Raw genomic sequence first — 25,720 nt, forward strand, 5'->3', positions numbered from 1 at the left:
TTTTGTTCTTGCTGTGGCAGCATAAACATTCTCCATACCAGCATGGGAAATGTTGTTGGATGGACAGTCCTTGATCGGATATAGATAAGCCCGCTTCGTTCCGGCAACGTAGAACCGAGCGTTGTGGATTCTCTTTCGTGTTATTGTTCTTTGTTTTTTATTACTATTATTTGCTGCGTATATCGGTGATGGAGAAAAAATTAAGTTAAAACTAAGATTTTACTTTATTTTATAGCGAAATTTGTGTTAATTTATTTCTTCCATTATTCAGCAATAAGAAAAAGTACCAGCAAATGACAATAGTTCTTAGAAGAATAGCTACTTCAATAGCTGTAACTGCACCTCAAGGAGGCGGAACAGTTCCTCAGATAACAATATGGTTTCTTCCGCAATTCTCGAGGTGTTCAGTAACCTCCTTAAAATAATAATTTTTTTCACAATACTTGTTTTTTGCTTCCATTATTAAAATTTTACTTTTTTTGGTTATCATTCTCTTTATTTACCCTTTCGTTTTTGTTTGACAGCTTGTTTAGGTAAGTTTCCGATAAAAATTACGGAAGAGAACGATTGGTTCGTAATTGGTAATGGAAACTTACGAATGAGGAGTTCGCTCTCAAAATTTTTTATGGCGAACGGCCTTATTCGAAAGTTAATTAGCAAATGAATTATGAATGAGAGAGCGCATTACTTGCCATGGGCACATAGCCAAGGTGGATTTAATAAGGTGACAGCATTCACCCAGCTGAATTTTTCGCCGTAGGGATGGCTTACGTCAAAATGATATGCTTTGTTTGTATGTATTGGTATGTTTACATTCGTATGTTTACATTTGCTTGCTGATTTTGACGTGATGCTTGCACCAAACGCAACAACAAATACATGTAGGGTTTTACTTATATGTGTTTGCTGTCACCTGTAATAAATTTGCCTTGGCACATAGCATAACCGTAAACTAAATTTTTAACACATCTCGCATGTAATTTTGTGTAGCTGTCAAATTAATAAAAATCGATAGTTCAAATGCTTAACATTGGATTGACCACCCTGTTTATACAATTTTGTCAGCGTAATTGCTTTGTGGGTGTATGCTCATATTTGTTGTTATTAAAATAAATAAGTAGCATTCGTTTTTGTTGGCATGGTAAAACCCAAGTTTGCATAGTCAACTGAAAATAGCTTTCTAAATCAATGTACCTACTTACTTTATACCTAAACATTCGTGGGCAATTTGCTTACCTTTTCCACCCGTAATAATAACCCAATGATCCGTAGAAATGGCCACGATCCACATAACTAACGAGACCACCATCAGCACGCTGCAACCGAGTAGTACGCGTCGTTGGAACATGTACGCGGCCATTAGCGGCTTGCGCTCCTCCTCCCGACCCAATGTCGAGCTGGAGACGCCACTTATCATTTTGCTGCTAGCTAATGTCGCGGCGTTACTAAGGAATTTATAATTGCAGCAGTGCTTTCCTGCTGTCTTCTAACGCCGTTATTATGCTCGCTGCTCCTGCTTTGCGTTGGTTTTTAGTGAGCGTGTGAGCGTCTTGTATCATCCATAAGCAGTGTAGGCGCCAATTTTGAAAACTGTAAAACAATTAAAAGAAAAAATATTTTAAAGAAAATTTAGGAAGATCGTAAAACGAATGAGCTATTTATTTTTATCTAAAAATAGGAAGCATTAACATTATATTGCTCTAATTGTTTTTGACGGCAAGCTTGATAAGTAGCATACAACCAATTTTGTTTAAATTTAAATAAAACAATTATACAAAGTCTAAGTTTCCGGCGAAACTGAAATTTATATACCCTTTGCAGGTTTTTAATTTAAATAAATTTGATTTATTTATTTTCGTGAAAGTAGTCCGTTTTCGAAAGTTTCATTTTATTGCATTCCTTTCATTTATTTCATATTTGGTGCATTTTATTCGTTAGTTACACAAATATGGTAATTTTTGTATATCACCGTTATAGGGAAGTTGAACGCTATTGTTGACCGACCTCGCCCAATTCAAATGCCAACTTTCTTCATGCCAGCAGTAACATGTTTTTAAATTTTTTTTTTGCATTTTTTTTAATTTGATTTTTTAAATGAAGAACCTTTCAAGAATATTCTGTGAAAATTTTAGATGAATCGGAGCAAAACTTACAAAGATACAGCCATGTAAGTGTTGCTACCTACCTGGCTCAACCGCGTTTAGCGTTAGCGTTAAAGCGTTTTTCCCACAACTTACGTTTTCAAAGTCGGTGCCCCTCATAACTTTGAAACTACTGCACCGATCCTTTTGAAATTTTGAACACTTTTTCTGTAGATGTTTTCAAGGTAACGCCGAAGAGTTTTTTTCGAATTTGTTCATACTTTTGTTTTTACGGTAACTAATTCACCGATTTTTTACGCGAAAATCGTGTTTTTGACTTTAACGTGTTCCCAAAAATCGAAAAATTTTTAATTTCAAAAAACCCTCTCGGCGTTACCCGGAGAAAACGATTATCTAACGAAATAACTTTGGTTTTTCGATTTCAGATGATTTAACACCGAGTTATGAGGGGCACCGCAAAACTACTTTTTTTGAGATGCGTCCGAATAATTTCTGCCATTGCCGTATTTTTAAATATTTTTGGATGAAAATTTCACAAAATATACTTCAAATGTTATAGTTTTATGTAGTAAAAGATTTGATGAATAAATTTTAACTGTGTCATCAAAAAAAAAAATCATAAAAATGTGCCTTTTTTCCCATGAATTAACGTTACCCCCCCCTTAATTTTTACGAGTTAATGTGTGAGCAGATCAACGTACGGATGGGCAAATATAAACAACTAATTCGATTCTTCGGCTGAGCGTCGTAGCTGAGTGGGTTGATGCGTCACTACCATTCGGTAGGGACCGGGCTCGGACGCGAAACACCAAATGATACCCAAATATTTTCGAATAGCAGTCAATGGCAAACCTCCGAGTGGATGTATTTCTGCAACGAAAAATCATCTGCCGTTTGGAGGCTCCATGAAATACGCCCTTTTTGGGTGTTTGGCCGAGCTCCTCCTCCTGTTTGGGGTGTGCGTCTTGATGTTGTTCCACAAATGGAGGGACCTACAGTTTCAAGCCGAAACCGAAAGCCGGATATTTTTTTATGAGGAGCTTTTTCATGGCAGAAATACACTTGGAGGTTTGCCATTGCCTGCCGAGGGGCGACCGCGTCTTTCACCGAGATTCGAACCTACGTTCTCTCTGAATTCCGAATGGTAGTCACACACTAACCCATTCGGCTACGGAATATGTAATAAAGGGTGATTAATTTAGAGGTTCTGGATTTTAAATTGAAATAAAGCAACGAAAATTCAAATTGATTGCGCAATCTTTATTATTTTTGTGTAGAACCATTCATGACATTTATTTTTTTTTTAAATAATCCCTTTCAAATGTTGGCCGCAACTGCCGTAATTCTGGCATCTGCAAAACACGAATTTTGAATGCCTCGCTGGAGGACTTCGGTCGATATCTCGTGAATAATTTTAGTAATGTAGGTTTCCAATGCCTCAATCGAAGATGGTTTATCCACAAAGCATTTAGACAGTAAATACCGCAGAAATAAGGGTTAAAAAGTGTGATACTAACTGATCTTCGTGGCCAATCCGCCCTTCCGAGTCGAAATGACGACGCTGTATGGAGAGTAGTGTCGTCTTGTTGGAACTAAATATTGTGGAGATCATGGGTTTTAATTCCTGGCACCAAAAATCGTTTATCATGACGCGATAGTGATCGCCATTCACTGTTGCATTGGCGCCAGTCTCGGTTTTGAAGAAATATAGGCCGATGATTCCTTTAGTTCATAGGCCACAGCAAGCCGCACCATCAGTGGCTGATATGGTTGTTCTTGAATGGCTTCGGCTTGCTCTTAGACCCAAATATGGCAATTTTGCTTATTGACGTAGCCATTAAGCCATGGGCTGAATAAAATTCGGGTTGCAAAATGTGGACCTTCAGCAAATTTTCAAGAGCCCAACGACTGAAATTATGACGCTTTGGAAGATCGGCCGGCTTTAAATCTTGGACTAGCTGTATTATATACGTTTTCCAATCAAGGTCTTTCCGTAAAATCGCTCAAGTAGTGCCATAAGATAGGCCAAGTTGTTGAGATCGGCGCCGAATTGATTCTTCCGGGCCTTCGGAAAATTCTCATTTACGACCCCAATATTCTTTTCTCTTCGGGCTGTACGTGGTCTAATCGGTCGAGTATCATGTAAAATTATTCTCAATTTTGCCGATGGTTTGTCGAATAGTGTGTTCCATAGGACGGTGATGTCCACCATAAGTTGGCCTGAGCGTCGATTTTCGTAATACAATTGTTCGGTTTGTTAACGTTGTTGAGGCGTAAGTCTTTCCATGATGAAATGTCACAGAATACTGAGAAAAAATTATGTACTTAGTTTGACAGTAGTCACGCGTGATCTGTCAAAAAACTTTATTGGAAAAAGTACCTACAATCTGATCACCTTTTGGTTGTTACTTTAATTTAACATGAACATTAAAACCATCGTTGTTGAATCCCATTTGTAGGGTAGAGCCAATGAAAATTGCTCTTCTTGGAGGCACGCCGTTCAGAACTGGTGTTGACTGAAAATTCCATTTACTAACTTTATTATAAGTAAATCTCGTAAATTTTATGACTACTAATGCACAACACCTTCCGGGGAAAAAATTAACTAACACTTTTTAGCGACGTTAAATGTGCACTTTGTTATATTACAATTTAATGAGCTATAAAACTTCGTAGCCTAGTTTTTTTGAAGAATTCTGGTTGAAAGTTTGAAATTTTGAGGAAAATTTCTCGAATTTTTATAAATGTTGTACAAAGTATGAAACTTGGGTTATAAAATTTTAATAGTAAAATAATTGAAATTTAAAAATTAGTAAAGAAAAAGTCAAAACTTGAAGAAAAACAATATGTGGGACTTTTAAAATAATTTCAGGAGGTGTATCTGTTAAAAAAAAAAAAAATATAAACTCTTTAAAACTCCAAGTATGTGATTTTATTTTACACTGTTTTTATATTATTTCACATGAAAAAATTAAGAAAATTTCGAAATTTTTAGCACAGCTTTGGTAAGTCTAGCGCGATGTATTATGGTGGCTTTGGTTAAAATCAAAAGTTACTAGAGTTAAATTATTTTTCTAACTGTCACCTCTAGCTGACCTGTTACATTGGCTATTGTTGTTCCATGTTACATCATAAACATTTCGTTGGCCACTTACATATACTACTTGGAAGAGATTGTTTTCCTTTAATTTCTTCTTAATGTTTTTTTTATATTTAACTAGCAATCCCGGCCCGCTTCGCTGGGCACAGTAAAATAGAATAGATATGGTTTAGAACGGAAAAGATATGGTTTTCATATTATTTATTCCTTTATTCTTTATTTAAGCGCTTAGGGATAAACAATATTTTTTGTTTTTCTATTTGTTTTTGAGTAAATATAAAATATAAATTGAAAATCAGGAAAAAAGAAGATTGTTTTTAAATTTCAAATCAACGCAAATGAATAACTAAGAAACACTCGTCTTTTTTCCTGATCATCCATGAATTTTTCGTTTCAATTTATATGTTTTATTAAGCATTGGAGCTTTTTTAACCATTATCCATTTAAATTTTTCAAAAAAAAAAACGAAACATTTTTTTTTTCCACGAGCACATAATTTCATTTGAACATTCGGATTTCACATTAAATTCTCAAATTTCTTAAGAAATTATTCACTGTTCCAAAATCCACTCCAAAAAAATTCACAAAAAAATTTTACACTTTGCACTTACGTCTTCTCCTTATGGCATCCAAATCAGAAAGAAATATTGACACACTGTCAATTTGACAGTTCAGTTCTGCCCCAAGCGTTAAAAAAGTAAACGACATTATGGCTGGTTCAAAAGAACGCTGTACGGGTTGCCAGTGTTCCGAATTACTACCAAACTTTATGAAACCCATTTTCAATACTTACTTAACAATGTGTGTCACGGAGCGGCATGAAAAATACTCTGAACTAAAGCATTCACGAACAGCTTCCATTTGATACCCATATTGTACATACACATCCGAAGGTTACCCGGGTCCACGTTTTGAACTATATCTCGAGACCCTATCTACCAATAGGTATCCAAACTATACGGAAACCATCTTCAATACCTACTTAACAATGTGTGTAAGTTTGGTTTAATTCGGTGCAAGGGCACGGCGGGTCCACGGTTTGGCATATATTTCGAGACCCTAGTCATCAATAGATATGAAAATTACCCCGTATTAAAGCACTTATCAACAGCTTTCATTTGATACCCAAATTGTACATACACATCCGAAGGTTACCCTGGTCCACGTTTTGACCTATATCTCGAACCCTATCCACCAATAGATATCCAAACTATACGGAAACCATCTTCAATACCTTCTTAACAATGTGTGTAAGTTTGGTTTAATTCGGTGCAAAGACACGGCCGGTTAGCGAACACACACAAAAAGTTGACTTTATTTTATATATAAGATTTATTTATATTAATTTTTATTTGTTATATTATTTCTGAGTTGTCAAAGCTTTAACGTAGTATTTATCCAAAATACGTAACATTTTTTTTATTTTAATGTTCTAAAAGTCCCACAGCTTGTCAAAAAATCCGTGATGCTACTGTCATCTACGGTACATTGACGTTGAATTATGCTATGCGCTGCATTGCCAAGTATGTGTGCGTGGGCGTGCTAAGGTGTGCTTGTAAAAGCGAGGAAAATAGTTGGATTAAGAGGCACAAGTGGTCGTCAATTTGGTCGAAATTTTAATGACAATTTGCAGAAAGATTTTTGTGCATATGTGCACGTATTTAGATCTGCCAAAACACTTGACTGCCAAAATTGCGTGCGACTTAATATTTTACTAATTTATAAGAATGTTTTCTGCTGTCGCCATCAGTCTTTTGCGACCTACATTATTATTTTTTACTACCATGTAGTTGTTGTTGCTGTTTGCAAATATGTGTTCGTGCGTGTTTAGCTACATATATGTATATGTTCGTATGTGTAAGTAAATAAAACGCATTGAAATAAATGAATTTTCAAATTTTCACTGCTAGAATTCGAAAGCAAATAGGGGAAATATTATGCGATTTGTTTTAAGGGGTGCCGAGTGTGATTGTGGGCACGTGTATTTCTGTTATACCTTGAAATTAAATCCGAAAACGAAAATCTTACAAATAGATCACTCATCAGCGTTAGCTGTTTGCTATCATAAATGGAGAAAAGAGCAAAAATATGCGTACCTACAGTATGTATGCGTGCACACATGTTGCTTTGACAACATATGTATGTGCTTTTTTTTGAAGAAACTAAAAATAATAATTACTTCGATGCCTGAAGGTGAAAATATTGACTAGTTTTAAGAATTATTTGTCTAGTTTTCAAAAAATTATTGAAGAATTTCTCTGTCATATATGATGCATATATGTATTCGAAGGATATTTATGGGGGACGAACAAACCGAAGTATGCACATAAATAAGAGTGACCCAAAATATGCTCCGGCATGTTTTTTGTTTTACGTTTAAAAAAAATATATGTATATAATTTGGGCTATATTTCTTAAATCATATTTTGGCGTAATTTTTAATAAATGCATATTTCGCCAGAAAAAAAATTATAAAATCAGTGTGATCTTTGAGTCAATTCAAACTCGCACTTAATACCAAAATTCATGCATACCCGGCAAATTCCGATTAAAAAGTTTGAAGCTTTGATCAAATTTTCTTTAAATTTGTGTTCAGAACTATGAGAATCAACTATGTTTTCGTAAAAAATTATTAAAATGAAAAAAAAAAAATAATAAATTGCTAAAATTTGTCAATAATAGGGCTGCTACAATTTGCCCTTAACGACCGTTGCGGCAACGCATTCGGCTGACGTGACTTGTAAAACATACCGTGGTGCCGCAATGAAAGTATTGCTGCATATACACAAAAAAGCAGCAGATGTTCTTTTCGTGAAAGCTAATACCATATTTTGAATTGTATAAACAGGTTTTTGTTCGCTATGAAATATATAATAAAATTAATGCGTATTGAGGTAAAGAGGGTTTTATTGGAATTTAGACGGTGGGTGTGACCATAACTTCGGGATCTGGACGCACATTCATTTTTCTAGCCTAGCCTATTCTCTACTCTTGCAATAATTATGTTTTTTGGAATCTTTATTCATAATAAATAAAAACAAAATAGCAAAAAAAATAAATGGTGCGCCACCGCCTGGTTTCTTACTGAAAATATTGTAAAAAACATCGTTCCATATTTTTTAATTATTTTGTTTTTTTTTTATTATAAAAAGAACAAACCTTTCGATTTATTGTGGCATATCATTTATTTCAAATTGCCGCCTCAACAGTAGGTTAAACAGTTGTGTGTTTACATGCCTGAATCCTTTCTAAAAGATCGAACAAAACATCGATCTTTAACGGTATCCAATCGCAGTTTTGCCGAGTATAATTGCAAAGATCAAAGCGGCTGATTACACTTTTATGGAACTTCATACGATATCATTGTATTGTTGGACGATTTGTGTGGCACATAGCACAAACTTGCTGAAACAAGAAAGTGAGAAACTGTTTCTTCTTGATTGCAGCTTCTACATCTATTGTTGTACTGCCACTCCATCTTCCTGGCATGGTCTCCCAAAAGCCAGTGACCGGTTATTGTTGACGCACTTCAGCAATATGTCTGCTCGTGCCTTTCTTAACAACTCGTCAGTTCTGGATTTGTTGAAATTGGGCCACGTTGCTTAGTTATTTTGCAGGTATCCGTGTTGGTCCATCTGTCAACAACGCTTGCCGCTTACGAGCCCTAATCGCGATAATTCTGCTTATTTTCTAGTTCCTTATAGACTACACAGGGAATACTTTCATATAGAAATTGATAACTTATTGACGCTCACACTGTCATACCGCATTATGTTCCTCTTTGTTTGAGCGTGAGATTTTAGAAGAATGACCACAGACTTCACAATGCCGGTATTTCAAAAGCCCTTATTCCGCTTGTTAAAACTTATAATATTTCTATCGAATATCTCTAAGGTGCTGCCTATCGCTTCTGCCACTTTTCTAGCAGACATATTGCCTACGTTCCATATTATTATTAACCTGCAAACGCATAGAATCTAAACGTAGTAATGACCATTTTTGGTGGCAGAGTTTCACCTATATTATTATCTAGACTCTCATAAATGCACTCAATTACTCTTTCTGTTGGGAACATATTTCCTGTTGGGTGTTTGTTTGGCACTCCTCTGATTTTTGGTGTGAATCTTAGTTTACAAATGGAGAGACGTATAATTACACGTCGATTATGAACGTCCGAGGGTGTTTGTTTTTCTATAAGAAGCGCTTTCATGGCGGAAATACACTCGGAGATTAGCCATTGTTTGCCGAGGGGCGACCGCTATTAAAAAAAACCTATTCTACCACTACCACTAGTTGTCTTATGCGTACTTTGGGTTTCGAATTCTTGATGAATACGACAGTGGAAGCAGTAAACTTTTGAATAGCCACCACGCAAGACGAACTATTACTCACCTATACTTCAGTCAGGCCGTCAGGCCGTCATCCCGTGTTTGCCATTATAAATAGTCAATATTTCGCACGCCCTCTTCAAAAGAGGCATAATTTAAAATTTTAATTGCAAATTTCTGAACTAAAACAGAAAATGATGTCAAGTGTTTGTCTGCCTCAAGAATTGAACCTAGGATCTCCTGAATAGATTGTTTGGACGTCTGTAGCTATGCCAGCCAGGCTACATTTTTCTTTCTTCTAGACAAAATCTATCGAATTTAAAGTGACTGAGAACTATAATATTATAAAGGGATACCAGTCACACCAGAACTCATTGAACGAATTTGTTACTAGCTCCGAACTATCGCTGTCTATGATTCATCAGGTGCTTTGTGGAAAAAGGAAAGAGATCGAACAAGTTGGGGTTCAAAATTCGCTTTAACAGCAAAAATATTACTTCCTCATTCTACATATGAAATGCATGTATGTATGTATTCTTATATACTCGTGCGGTATGTATCTAAGTAATGTGCATGCACGACATAGCACTTAGTGAAGTAACCGAGCTCCTATACCATAACGTTTATGAACGTACTGGCCATTTTGGTAATCTAACAATCTTACAAACTAGAAGATTTCAACATGTGTGACTTTTAGAATGTATAAGTATAAGTATAGTACATGCTCGTATATTAACTTGTTGCACGCAAGAACTCATTCCTTAAACAACGAGTAGAGTTTGTCTTGCGAACTAATTGGAAATTAAGCACATATTAGCATGCATTTTAGAACGCATTTCAACGAATTTTTCACATTTGCTTCCTTAATTGGAGGTGGGGATTTTCAGTTAACACATTCCTTTGTGCGTCACCTTGATTTTCTTAGGACATCGCCCTGAAAAAAATATGCATTTTGAAATGCTCGTATATAGTCCCTAAAGGCGATGCATTCTTAGTAAATACATATACGATTGGGTAGCCAGGATGAGCTTCACTTCAGTTCAATTAACGCAGAGTAATTTTATTTGTTGGTGCTCTTTGAAAGTTCACACACATGTTATTGTGCTCTTAACAGTTGTGCTCCCAGCTCTCACTGGTACTTTATGAAGTATTTGCGAAGTTGTCGTTGCCCTGTGGCATTTTACAAAAAAACAATGCTTAACAGAACTTTTAAGAGCTATGTAAGTTTTTGTAAATTTTGCTTTTCATTTTATAAATTCTATAGCTTCAAACACCCATATGCATGCATGCCAATATGTATGGTTGAGTGAGTATACAAGCACATTGCTTTATTTTGTTTTGGCGCTTTTTTTACTCTTCTGCTTGCTACTTCCTCGAGCTACTTGGCTTCTGTTAATGCCTTCTCAAGTGCTTTTGTATACATGCATGTGTTGGCCTTTAAGTATTTTTTACTTTTGTATATTTGTGCTCTTGTCTTTTTTGAGATTTTCCCATTTTTCCCCCATTTGTTTTAAGTGAATAGGTTCTCAGTTTAAAGAGCTGCTGATAATTATATTTTACTCATCTCGAATGCTATGAATAAAATAAAAAAGTCAAAGTTGCTGTGGTTAGCGCATAAATTTTAGATAAAATAAAAACAAAACAAAAAAATGGGAGGTTCGCTGTTAGAAATTTTCGAATAGGTATGAATAAAATGAAAAAGTCAAAGTTGCTGTGGCTAGCGCATAAATTTTAGATAAAATAAAAACAAAACAAAAAAATGGGAGGTTCGCTGTTAGAAATTTTCGAATAGGTATGCCCCTCAAAATGAATTCGCGTTTCTCAAATGTTCTTTAATGATTTTTTAATATTGTGTTTATAGCAAATTTTTCAATTTGACGGTTTTATGATTTTTTTTTAATTTTTTGCTTGTGTGATTTTTATATGTATTGCAGGGTACGCAACATTTAAATATTTTCTCAGTTAATTAGCAAGCATGGAGGTAATTAAAACGTTCCACCATCTGTTTGAGTCTCTTTTTCCTGGTAAATATTTTCATATACCCATCTATGCTTTCTATTAGACGATACCATGCAGAAAAACTTACCAGTTCTGAACTACCTTACCATAATTTTCTCTTGCAGCCGAAGTAGTTCAATGTTAATTAATAGGCAAAAGAAGCAAATTCTTAGTTCCATCAGTATATATATTTTATATTCATCTAATCTTTTCATGTCTCGTTATTGTTTGAAGCATTCTTATATATATAAATAAGTATACATAATTGGCGCTTAGACCACTTTTGGGTGTTTCGCCGAGCTCTCCTCCTATTTGTGGTGCGCGTCTTGATGTTGTTTCACAAATGGAAGGGCCCTACAGTTTGAAGCTGACTCCGAATGAAAGATACATGTTTTTATACGAAGCTTTTTCATGGCAGGAATACACTCGGAGGTTTGTCATTGTCTACCGAGGGCTACCGTTATTAGAAAAAACTTTTTCTATAATTTTGGTGTTTCGTGCATGGAAATTCGAACCTACGCATTTCTGAATGGTAGTCACGCACCAACCCATTCAGCTACGGTGTTTTGCATGCACCTGAAATTGATAATTTTGCAACTGCCAAAATTCTACTTACTTTCGAACTAGTCTGACAACTACTTCAGATACCACTCCCTGAACTAGAACTACAATAGCAAAAATGGGGTAGAATTTTACGTATTAGTAGACATATTAACAACGAGCAACCTAAAAAATTTTGAGTTGTGTAGCTGTGCAGTGTGAAAAGGTTTGTTTTTTTGTTGAGGTGGCACAAAGCATTGTGTGGGACTTGCCTTTCGACTCACCCACTAAAACCCACCCCAGTTAAAGCTGAAAAGGGTGTGAGATTTGTTAAGTGTGCCTCGGTCTATTGAAATGCAATCCGATCACAATAAAAAAAATCCGGCTTCCAGATAATTTCATTCTCGTGTTGTTCGGTTTTTCGGTAGTAGCGTCGCCTAAGTATCTGGTCTTGGACCCAGTTTGTCCGTAAAGCGCATTTCGGTGTGATTTTCTTTGAAACCTCTAAAATCCTCTACTGTAATGATTCACTGTTATCTTCAACACACTTGGATTGATCAAATCCAGAGCAGCAGATACATTTCTTAGAGGCCAATCCATTGCAGAGTAGTGCTGTAAAATAAACTCGAACTTGAGATTTTCTTTTCCAACTATGCAAGGTTTTTGTGATTTTGAAGAAATCACTAAAAATAGCTTTTGCTGGGTGTATTTTATGTCGTAAGTTCGGAAGATAAATCAAGAGCCTGCAGATTTTAGAATGTTATTTTACAAATGAATACGAATGGTGAACTTTTCTTGATTTCTTCACAAATACTAGTATAATAAAAATAATTCTATTACGCAATTTAGAAAAATTCTTCAGATTTACTTTGTCAGTCAAAGTTTATTTTTAGTCCCTTTCAAATACAAAAAAATCGCAAATGGGGCAACATATTTCATCATCAACAACAACATTAGTCAAAAAGGTGATTTTTCAACATAACATTCACATATTGAGGCGAACCTGGTGGGCATGGCGTGTGTGGCGCGTTGTCAACATCGTTTAGCGAAGACCGATTGACATATTTTGGCATACTTAAGTAGATGTGTATGTACCCAGCAGGGAAAAGCCAAACTAGTATGAAAACAAGCGCAACCAAGTTCCCGCTTTTTTTTTATGAAAATACAACTTTATTTTGAAAAATGCTTACAAGTGAATCATGGAAAGTATTGCCCGTCGCTGGCTACTACTTTTTCCCATCTTTCTGGTAGATCTCGAATACCGTCGGGGTAAAACTGTTCATCTTTTGAGGCTATCCACGGATCAAGCCATTTTTTGATGTGATTCATATGAATGGAACTGCTGGTCAGCTAGACCATGTGCCATCGATCGGAACAGGTGATAATCGGACGGCACAATATCTGGAGAGTTAGGCGGCTGGGGTAGGATTTCCCATTTCAGTGTTTCCAGGTAGGTTTTAACGGGTTTGGCAACGTGAGGCCGAGCGTTGTCATGCCTCTTCGCATATTGCGGCCGCTTCTCGCGCAGTGCTCGGCTCAATCGCATCAATTGAAGTCGATACCGAACCCTAGTGATAATTTCGCTTGGTTTTAACAGTTCATAATAAATAACACCAACTTGGTCCCACCAAATACATAACATAACCTTCACAGCTTGAATATTCGGTCGAGGCGACGACGTAGAAGCATGACCGGGCAGTCTCCATGACTTTCTTTTCTTTGGATTGCTGTAATGAATCCATTTTTCATCACCCGTCACGATGCTATGAAGAAAACCCTTCCTTTTTTGCCGCTGGAGCAGTTGTTCACAAGCGAAAAAACGACGTTCAACAACCCTTGGTTTTAACTCATAAGGAATCCAAGTCCACGGTTTCTGAATCATTCCCAAAGCTTGCAATCGCTTGGAAATGGATAGGCGGGTAACTCCTAATACTGAAGCAAGCTCTTCTTGCGTTTGACACGGATCCTTATTGAGCAATGCCTCCAATTCATCGTCTTCGAAGGTTTTTGGCCTCCCTTCACGCGGACGGTCGTCAACATTAAAATCACCGTCTTTTAAGCGACGGAACCAATCTCGGCACGTTGTTTCACTTAAAGCTGTATCTCCATAAACTTTTTGTAGCTCTCGAGGCGCTTCAGCCTCCGTTTTTTCGAATGAAAGAGGAAAATCAACACTTCCCGCAAATGACGATTATTCGGCACAAAATCAGATATTTTCACAAAACCAAAAGTTTATGATACCAAAAAAAAATCACTAATGTGTCGAAGCAGTTTATTTACCATATGTCTAAGCTTGGTTTATGACATTTAGGTTATGTTAGAATCGACTAGCACACACTGCTGGCGGCATCTATTGACAAGCAGCGGGAGCTTAGTTGCGCACCTAATGGTTCAGATACTCATATGGTATGTAATAGAACAAATTATACTAGTTCACAATTGACTAGAATAATATCAGTAGTAAAATGATTAATTTGTCTGCAAATTAGTTGATTTTGTTGAATAGATTTATTGGACGATCGTATCACACATCCAAATTAGTCCTATTACAAGGATTACTGCGACGTAACACTTTGTTTTTAAAGTTGGTTTCAAAGTTGTAAAAAGTTAGTAGCAAGAGAAATTTGAGAAGACTTATAAAAAGCAAAGGAAGGTGCATATATTTAAATAGTTTAACCAATCCAATTTTCCATAGAAATTCTGAGATGCTGCAGTCTTCAGTTCAAGTAGCACAGATTGGCGCATGTTCAAATGCTGGCAAGGACTCTTCTTATTTTTCGTCAGAGTACGATGATGTCAATCGTTCCAATCCCAATACAGGAAGTGCTAAGCCTTCTGAAGGGAATGAGAATTTATCTGCTCATATCGTGGAATGCTCATTTGGAAAGAAAATCTTAGATTAGTACGTTAAGGGAGGGGTCTAGGGTTTGACTTTCAAAAAATCGATTTTTTGGAAATATAATAGCTTTTTCTTATAGTAAATCATCTCAAAAATATTGTCCCAAAATTTCAGCTCAATCGGAGCAAAACTTTTAGAGTTATAGACGTTTTTGTCCCCACTCCTCTGCGACAGCTGCGAGCGTTTGGAGCGGAGCGTTACGTTTTTCTCGAAACCACTTTTTCAAAGTCCGTGACTATTAGAACTTCAACAATATTTAACCGATCCTTTTCAAATTTGGTATACAACTTCTATATATAAAATACCTCCCCCCCACTGAGAGATTTTTCACTTTTTTGTTTTACATTAAGGGCGGTTTCCACTTATACAGCGAAAAAATCAGTGAAAATCGCACTTTTTGCTTCAAAAACGCGCTGGCAACGTAAAAATGAAAAAAAAAATCGGAGCCAGTGGGGGGGAGGCCTTGGTGATGATTTAACCAAATAATTCTGTTTTTTTTTATTTCAGGTGATTCTACAACTAGATACGATAGTCACCGCAAATCACCTTTTGGAAAAGGCGTTTTCGGAAAAGTTACCTCACCGGCTTATTTCCCGATATTTTCTTACAAAAATTTAGTACAATATTGTTGAAATGATGCTTTATAATGTACAAAAAGTTTAAATACATTTTGACTATTCATATCTCTAAAGCAAAGTCTCAAAAATTCATTAAAAAAATGCTCAAACCCTAGACCCCTCCCTTAAACATAGCCACGAACAACATTTGAGGACCTACTTTCGATTTTGCAAGAAGAAAATTTGGACGTTTCGAGATGTTCGGAAACACTTTTTTCCAACAAACGGCAAACTCTAAATTAGCACTAATGCACCAGGCCTATATTGCCAGTATTTATAAAATCTTGTTTTCCTCTGAACTCTTCAGTTGAATGAAAAAGTGGTGCATGAAAAGGTGTCTTTGACAATAAGGAGCCTACTTCGGCATTTTATCAACAAAAGTTGTAAAAACATGTTTAGCACCGATAATATATCGGAGTACAATATAGATGAGACCCACGGAAAACGAGCGTCAAGGAAGTTACAAATTTATCTGCGGTTTGTTTGGGTAATGAACGTTTACGTAATATCAAGATAAATGCAGTTATGTATTTTGTTTTGTTTAGACACTATGCGCCCGTGGCAGGCGGGAAAGCAACTAATAATAATAATAGTAATTTTGTTTCATAATCTATAATACATCTTTAATTCCGCCGGTGAACCAGATTTGGAATTAAAAAATCGCGCAGTGGAATAAGAAATAATTTTTCTAAAAAAGGCTATCGCAGTACCCTGACACATAAAATAGGAGTCCGTAATGTAATTTGCATTAATTTTATTTATGTTTCTGAAGTGAATAGCTTCTTCACTGTTAGTTTTTTTAAAGAACTTGTTTTAATTTTTTTTAAGATTTACCTATAGTTTAAGTTTGAATGTTTAGCAATTTCGGTGCCAGAATGAAGTTTCTTTTAGTTTTATGGTGGTACAGGAATTCAAAATTAAAAAATAAATTGGAAAATAACATCAGGCAACTGACCACCACGACCACGCTTACAGGACAATATCCCATTCATGAAATTTTCCATAACCGAATTGCAAAGTTGGTGCCCTAAGTCCTCGATAGCCTCACGAATTCCATCTTTGAGGTCTTGAATCGACCCTGGGCTGTTGGCGTAGACCTTCCCTTTCACGTGGTCCCAAATAAAAAAGTCACAAGGTGTTAAATCACAAGATCTCGGTGGCCAAGTGTGATCACCTCTTCGAGAGATAACACGGTCCGGAAACTTACCGTAAAAGGACAATGGTTTCGTTGCTTGTATGGCACGTAAGACGGCGCGTCTTCGTTGTCGAGATCAATACCATCCAATTCCGGTCATAAAAAATCGTTAATCAGCTCTCGATAGCGCAATCCATTCACTCATAATACCTGTTAAACAAATTGTGTGAAAATTTGAAGTGCATTCGATAAATATTTTTCGAGTTATTCAACAATTAACAAAGGTCGCTCGGGCGCTCCGGAGCGTTCGCAAAACTTTAATTGCGTTTTTCTCAAAACTATGTTTCTTGAACTCGTGATCACTGTAACTTAAAAACCGCTTTGTAAATTTCAATAAAATTTATACTGCTTTTGAAAAAACAAAAAAACTTTTTGATTTTTTTAAACACTTAATTTTTCTCGAAAATCTGAAAAATATTTCCTGACGCCGCCATATTGTTAATGTAAAAAAAAAGCTTCGATCAGGCACAATATCCATTATCTATTAATAAAACTAATTTCTCTTGTCCGATTCATTTTAGATGAATCTTCAAGGACTTTTGATGATCACCGCAAGGGACTCCAAACGGGCTACAAACAGCGATAACTTTTGAAATTATTAATTTTTTTTTATTTTGCTAAAGTCAAGTCGTAACTTGATATTTTAATGCTATGTTTTTATTTTTGTAAAGTGAAGCAATTGACTAGCAAAAAAAAAGCTATTGAAAATCATCATTTTTTCAGGCCTCTGACTACCCTTAACCCCTTACGATAAAAGAAGTTCTGCACACACTTTTAATATGAAATAGAATATTTTAAAATGTTGGAATGGAATTGATGTTTTTTTTTTGTATTTTAACTGGTACAAAACTGCGAATTTTGGAAATATATTAAATTCGTTTTGCCTAGTATTAACTGGTATTTTGCTGATGCATGGCCGAGTAACTGACATTTCGTGGGAGTACCCGGACATTTCTTAGGTCATTGTTTATACGAAAAAAAAGATAGAACGCGAACTGGTTAAGCAGAAAAGTGAATTGGCTGTATTATAGGTCACAACATTAATTTTTCCCTGCAGGGTACATAAATACCTATACTAAGTATATACATACATACTTATGCACATTACACATACAAATATAAAGTTGTTCTTCTATTTTCCTCTCCCGCGTAATTTATTACCGTCAAAATTGAATTTTCCAAAGCATTTTTTACTGACGTTATTGTACAGTATGTACTAAATTTTTGTTGCTACTTTCTTCTCACTTAAGATTTTTCTTTGTTGTTTTGTCTACTCAAAATATACATTCTTTGTCTAGAAATTTAACGCATTTGACAGCTTGTTGTGGCTTATTTGACGAGCTGCAATACTTTGATATTCCACTGGCCGGCAAAGACAATAGAAATGATTTCTCTAAACGTTTGCCAATTGCAACGCTATCTGTCAGCTTGTAAAAAGTATTTCTGTCTTTAGAATATTCTTTGTTAATTTTCGTTATTTATGCATATTTGTTTAAAATATATGCAAAAACGAATAAATAAAATAATAAATTAGCAGATTTTCGCAAACTCGCATATGAAGTCACATACATAAATGCAAGCAAGTACATATGTATGTATATACCTACAGTTAATCACATAAGATTGCAACCACATTATCGAGGGTAGTACTCATAGTATTGTAAACCTTTTTGCATACGAGTATCTAGGAAACCATTATTGTTTACGCATCAGCTCCTTGATCAAAGCAGACAGATGTCAGCGAGTTTGCGTACATCTTCCGATTTTAGTTAGTTTTTAGGTTGTACGCAGCACAAGAGACCCAAACTCGTAAGTTAATAAATGAACCTGACTTTAATTTTGCGCCTTTAATTCTGCCCTGAAACAAGTTGTAGGCCTTTAAGTGTGTGAAACTTAAAACGACTGAGTACTTTCTGCAAACGAAGGGGCGAAGTGGGGCTATCACTTTGCATTGCTCGTCAAAATCACCCAATATCATATCTTCGAAAATATTTGGGATTAAGTCTGCAATTCGCGGCAGCTCATTCAATAACTAAATTCGGAAAAACCTAAGTATTTTCCAAGCCTTTGATATTAATAAAGCAGCATACTACTGAGCAAGAAATGTCTAAATAAATATTATCCTCTTTTGTAACAGACTGTAGATTTGTATATACTTCTTCAGTGTAAAATTGACAGCACTAATGACCTTTAAAAATATTTTCCCATGTGCTAAACGAATTTACATACATTCGTATTGTGCATGAGTATATTTTTGTAATTTTATTGTTATTTTGGAATTTGTGAAATTCGTTGCGACACAAACTTTGTTCAAATTCTTGAAGAATTCTTGTTTTCTATTTTCATTCTTTTAATTAGCTTACAAAATATTTGGTGTGCGAATGAATAAGAAAGGAAAAATAACGGCAATCGCAAAAATGTCACACAGTCAGTCGGCTGCATGATACCAGAACTACTGGGATTTAACCCAGCATATGACTACTACTCAAGCGGCCATCCCCAAAAATGCATGGTTCGTGTTTTATGCTGTTACAACAACAACAGTATTTGAAATGTGTTGACGTAATTACCAAAATTTGTCGAAGTGATAGAGCAATAAATGTGGGTCTCTCACGAAAGTCGATTCTACGTCAATGAAACAACCCGAATTAATATTCGATCATGGAGTGTAGCTGCAGTAGCATTTACCATAATATTAAGATGAATGTTATATGCTGCAACAACAAGAACAACATCATCAAATGCTTATACACAAATTCACGAAGTTTAAGACTCTTCGTCTTCTAAAGATCCAAGTATTGAGCTAAAACATCGGGAGAACAAAATCCAAGTCCAGGCTGTTCTATTGAATCTGATGAGAGCTCCCGCATTAGGGTCCAAACATTTATAGTTAGCTTTACTTAGTTTGACGCGAACTGGGAACTGATAGCGCAGTGTTCCTTGTGGAACATTGAATATTATAAGCTTAGTAGTTCCGGGAAATTATAGGGACCAGAAATGACATCATAGACAAACAACAGCAATTAAATGGTTCTTGCCACTTCAAGTGACTTCATTCCTAAACGATGGACAGGTTAGAATGGTAAAGGATACGAGGAATTAAGCGGCTTGAGAGAAAAACGAATGAAACTCTACTGCACTTTTTTAATTCGATAGAAATAAGTTGAAATTCGATAGAAATAAGTTAATTGGATGTCAGATTAAAGAAGCATATTTCAATTTTGATCGCACCAAAGAAATAAACACACATTTTTCTTGTATACGGATCTTTAAAGTCCCTACCATAGCGGCGGAGAAAAACTAACTTCAGTAGCTTGACTGTTTTGTAGATCACCTGTCAGAGCAAAAAAAATAATAAAATAAATAAATTAAACTGATAGGTATTTGGCCGAGCTTCTCCTCCCATTTGCGGTGTGCGTCTTGAGGTTGTTCCACAAATGGAAGGACCTACAGTTTTAAGCCGACTTCGAACGGCGGGAGGAGGAGCATTTTCATAGCAGCGGCCGCCGTGGGTTGGTGCGTTACTACCATTTGGAATACAGAGAGAACGTCGGTTCGAATCTCGGTGAAACACCAAAATGAAGAAAAAGTTCTCATAAAAAAAATATCTGCCGTTTGGAGTCGGCTTGACTCTGTAGGTCCCTCCATTTGTTGAACAACATTAAGCTCGGCCAAACTCTCAAAAAGGGTGTACGTGCCAATTTTCATGGCAGAAATACACTCGGAGATTTGCCATTGTCTGCCGATGTGCGGCCGCTATTAGAAAAAACAATTTCTTTCATGCATGGAACATGTACGAATGGTAGTCATGCACCAACCCATTCGGCTACGGTTAGAGCAAGAGTATCTATTCTAATCTGCTTATTATTTTATTCGCCTTGCACAAAAGCTTATCTGCAATTTTTAACGGTCTTAACAAACTTCTCCGATTCGGAGCTATGAAAATGCGTGGGAGATTCATTTAGTGTATACTCTAGGATTTTATAAATCAAAGTAACCCCCTGGTCACCAAAAGCCTTAGAGCAGCTGGAACATCCACTTTGAACTCACATTTTTGTTTAAAAATATTAATTTTCTATACCAGCTACAAATTTAATCAAGTTGATCCATCTTTACCATTATCAACAGGCTTGTGAATCATATACTGAAGAAGATAAGCAGCTTCCCGGCCACAAGAGTACACTTGTGCTGTCAAGCATAGATCAAAAATTTCTGAAGCTTCAGTACAAGCAAATTTCATTGCACGATTGAGATGGAGGACGAAGAGCAATTAAAGTTTATATGAAATGTTATGTTAATGTACATAAAATACAAATAAATTTAAATTAAATTAAATTAATTGGATTAGTATCGTTGGCCTAGTGTCATCTGGTATTTAAGGACGGTTCTTTGGGGTAAAAAAGTGGACAAAATGAAAACTCAAATTTTATCCCGTCTTACTAGATTGGAAAATTTTAAGCATTGCCGCAATGTAGGAGATCATTTTTTAGTGTGTGTGACGTTCGTTAGCAAGTGGCGAAAATATGAAGCCACTGTTATAATCGAACATATATTGGCAACGCGGGCACAGAGCTGCCTTAAATTTCATGAGTTTGTAAGACCAGTCTAATGAGTTATGACTATACTCGCTAGCGTCGAATCTTGCTCGATAACTTTGTTGTTGCTTTCGCATGCAAATTTTTCGTTAAGTTAATCGAGCATAAAGATAGCGAGCAGGGAAGTGGCGAATAGAAGAGGACTTATATACTACTGTGGGCAAAAAGTAAGGTGAATTTGGTTGTAAAGAAAAATCTTTATTTATTCTTGTAAATCAATTTCATCCCCTTCAAAATAATCCCCTTTCGATGAAACACACTTATGCCAACGATTTTTCCAATCCCCGAAATATGCCAAATAGTCCATTTCCGGTATAGCCATCAGCTCCTTCTTCGATTCATCTATTTTGGGAACAGCCAGAAGTCACACGGAGCCAAATCAGGCGAATACGGTGGTTGCGGAACGATATGCGTGGAATTTTTGGCGAAATGGTCACGAAGAACGAGTGCAGTGTGAGACGGTGCATTATCGTGATGCAAAAACCAAGAGTTGCTGGCCCATAATTCTGGTATTTTTAGACGAATTGATTCACGTAAATGAAGCACAACGCTCAAATAATATTCCTTATTAACAGTTTGGCCAGGTGGAAGGAATTCATAGTGCACCACACCACGAAAATCGAAAAAAACTGTCATCATGACCTTTATTTTTGAACGACTTTGACGTGCTGTTTTCGGCCTGGCCTCGCCTTTAGCACGATATTCGCTTGATTGGTCGGTTGTTTCAGGGTCGTAAGCATAAATCCAAGTCTCATCTCCCGTAATGATGCATTTGAGCTTGTCCTGATAGTCTGAAAGCATTGTTTCACACACATCAACGCGACGACTTTTTTCCAAGAAATTGAGAGTTTTCGGTACCAAACGAGATTTGACTTTTCGTAGGCCCAAATTGCCTTTCAAAATGATTTTCACAGATCCTTCTGATATTCCGATCATATCAGTAAGGTCTTTAACAGTCAACCGACGATTTTTGAGCACTAACTCCTTCACTTTATTGACGTGTTGGCCATCTGTTGACGTCGATGGTCGTCCGGAGCGCTCCAAGTCATCAACACGTTCTCGACCCTCTTTGAAGCCTTTGTACCACTTATAAACATTTTTCTGCGACATGGTCGAATCACCAAATGCCTTTTGCATGCTAAACGTTTCCGCAACCGAAATTTCATTCCGCCAACAAAATTTGATGGCACTTCTCTGCTCAATCAAATTAGACATTGTAAAAATCGAAAAATGCACTCTTGGTCGTTTGGTAAACACAAGCGTAAATATATTACTGATAATGACATTCACATGAAAGTTGGCCCAGATGTTATTAACAGTGCTGCCAACTCATGAAAAAAATAACTAGAGCGAAATTTTAATCCCGCGAACTTTAACAAATAAATTCACCTTACTTTTTGCCCACGGTAGTATATGTATATATACATGATTGGCGCCTACATCCTATACAAGTAGGTTAAAATTTCCACACTTCTTTCTACATATTTCAAATATCATTACTTTTCCTCTCTAAAGTCCACCCACCCATATCTTTAAGCTAAACCCGAGCAAATGGTCACGTTTTTGAATGTAAGAGTTTATCTTATATAGTTACAGTGAACTCTAGATTATTACGACTCTGGTTTATAGTCATAATAGATATTTCGCGATATCGAAAATTTTATCATTCTAGGTTTTGAAAATATGAGAGTGGCACCTTCGTTATTACAGTAACTCACTTTTTGGAATAGCTTAAACTCGTTTTCTTATTTTGAATGTAATCATTTTACTCTGATTTCTCAAACGCAGATACACCTGTGTTCACAATATTATCGCCGCAACATATTGAAAAGCTTTAAGTAGCTATTCATTTTTTATTTAAGTTTTGTTTTTTGTTTCTTTTGTTGTTTTTATAAAAATATGGTAAAACTACAACTAAAGCCATATCAACTTCACGTTGCAAACTTTGCAAACAATTTTAAAAGTTAAAAAAAAATTCGTAAAATTTTCAAGCTTTTTTATCAAAATTTTTAAACAACTTTTTAGTACACAGTTTTATAGCTCAGTGAATTTGGGCATAATAAACTGTAAGTTTGAGATTGTTTCAAATTGACTTTTGAATTGTTGTTTTTTTTGTTTTTTTTTTTTTGGCGGCAGTATTGCGCATTTCCTTCATATAAAAAATCTAACATTCGTTACATAAAAGAAAATGCATAAACTCGGCAGCAAGTTTCGCAAAAATCAACTCGAATTTTGAGCCATTGGCTCACTGGCTCTTTATTGTACTAAAATTCAATGGGCTACGAAAGGTGTACTACATTTTTTTCTAAAATTTGAAATTTTAATTCAATGACAATTCTTTAATTTCTTTGTTATTTTGCACAAAGTTTAAATATTTGAATTATATGATTTTCGTTGGACTGTGAACTATATAAAAAAAATTGAAAAATAAAAAATATGTACATATGTATATAATTACATACATATATCCTTTATCATAATGCATCAAATAATAATAAATATTTCATTCGGTTTATAGAAATTAGTGTTCTCATAATTTCTTGCGAATTCAAAGTAAAAAACTAATCGCGGGTTTTGTGAAACCTCTGTATAAATTGCTTTAGTTTTCACTAGTCACTGCAATCAAAAAGGTACTGTATTTACACTGACAGCCAAGCTCAATAAGGTACTCATACGCCCAGTGGGATAAGCTACATACTGCTGTTATAGATATACCGGATTTCTGCTTCATAGGCATTCTCATAGCGTTAATTTCGTTTGTTTAAATTTCTTTAATGCCTTTGCTTCTCTTGTGACATTTTGTTGGTATTTGTATTTTTGGGGTTTCGTGTTCATTGTCACATTGATCGTGAAAGTATTAGCTGCTATATTCACAACCTGCAGCTAAAATGAATTATGCAACTACACTTGCAACTAGATAATGTGCATATATATGTATATATATATATATATTTTGAGCGCGTTATAAATAAATAAATGCTGTATATCTTTTTTTAGAAGCTCGGTGTTGAACATTACCTGCTTTTTCGCACATAAAATGCGTTGCTTATTTTAACTCCTCTTAATTGTACAGGCAGATGCTTTTTTCTTCGAATTAAATATTTTATTTCTTTGTTTTTTGTTTTCAAAAATTCATCACTGATATTAAGAGCAGCACACTTTCTTTTGGATTTGCGTGAAATGATGTGTGTCACATTTTTGTTATTTGATGTTTTTTGGTTTTAAAAACTCTCAGATTTGCTCTTAAATTTTACTTCGTAGTTAATCACTTTGTTTTAAGAACTCTCAATTACTAGAGATTTATTATTTCCACAGTATAGATTACTAAGTTTTTTACATTTTAACTCTAGTCACACTGTCAACACTTTAGCAGCTTTATAGTGGTTGGGGATAGCACTTTCCGGGTATAGGGGTACGGCAAGCGACCCGCTTGCTTGCTTGTTACAACGACAATAATTCGTCCGATCGGTCAATCAGTCATTCGCACACTGATGCGACCACGTTCCTGGTGACTGGCGAGTGGCCATATAGCTGCCTAGCTGCCTAGTTGCCTGCTGCCTGGCTGCCTTTTCTGCCTACTTGCTGGCTCGCTTGCCCCTGTGTGCCGCGCCTGTGTGTGTATGCGTGTGTGGTTTGGCTGCCTGGTTGCGGCGCGCTGATCAGAGCAGGCGACAAGTAATCAGTCTTATTTACATGTTTTGATTGTGCTAGTCTGTGCCACCGCATTATTTGGCTGTTGTTTCTTTGTTTGCGGGTCCATCGTTAACACTCTTCGGATGTGACTCCCTTTTTGCACAACAAAAATTCTAATTAAACGAGTATTCTTTAAAATGAGTTGCTGAAGTGCTAGGTGAAGTGAGAAGCCATCAACTGAGTTATTAGGACTTTGTACTCTAACTGTCGAATATGCTAATATTCTAATTTCTCTTCGCTAAAATTGTGTTCCTTTTCATTCGTGTTTACGCGCTCAAAAGCAACGTATGTTGGCGAGTACATGAGCAACAGCATGGCCAACAGGTCAGCTCACCTCACTCGGCTGCTCTTCGAGCGTGCCAACAAACAACTAACTGTAGGCACCACTCAACAGGCAAACAAACAGTTAACAGAAAGACAAGTATGTTGCCGCTACTCATTTGCTTGCACCACTCATCCCTGCGCGGTATGTTTCTGCGCTCTTTGTCCTACACGTGCATACATATGTATGGCCACATGTATCCCTCAAACGCTGCGCCAGCTTCAGTGGTTACTCGCCTCAGGCAAACTCAACTTAGCACTCATTTCAAATTTGTTTATATTGTACTTTTCCTTCTCCGCTTCTGAGTATTTATGTCTGCAGCTTTTTGCTG

General features: G+C 36.0%; 1 protein-coding gene across 1 annotated transcript in view; it reads right to left on the reverse strand.

Moving 5' to 3' along the window:
* The window catches only part of LOC129243718 (uncharacterized), a 38,732-nt gene extending 13,321 nt beyond the window's left edge, over positions 1-25,411 (reverse strand). Inside the window, exons 1-2 of the mRNA XM_054880963.1 lie at positions 24,393-25,411; positions 1,237-1,590 (exon numbers count right to left, since the gene is read on the reverse strand). Of these exons, the coding sequence (XP_054736938.1) occupies positions 1,237-1,417 (181 nt within the window). The 5' untranslated portion in view covers positions 1,418-1,590; positions 24,393-25,411. The remainder of the gene's footprint in view (positions 1-1,236; positions 1,591-24,392) is intronic.
* Between the last annotated feature and the right edge of the window lie 309 nt (positions 25,412-25,720).

The sequence above is a fragment of the Anastrepha obliqua genome, chromosome 4 (genome assembly GCF_027943255.1).
Source record: "Anastrepha obliqua isolate idAnaObli1 chromosome 4, idAnaObli1_1.0, whole genome shotgun sequence".
In the NCBI taxonomy this organism is placed as follows: domain Eukaryota; kingdom Metazoa; phylum Arthropoda; class Insecta; order Diptera; family Tephritidae; genus Anastrepha; species Anastrepha obliqua.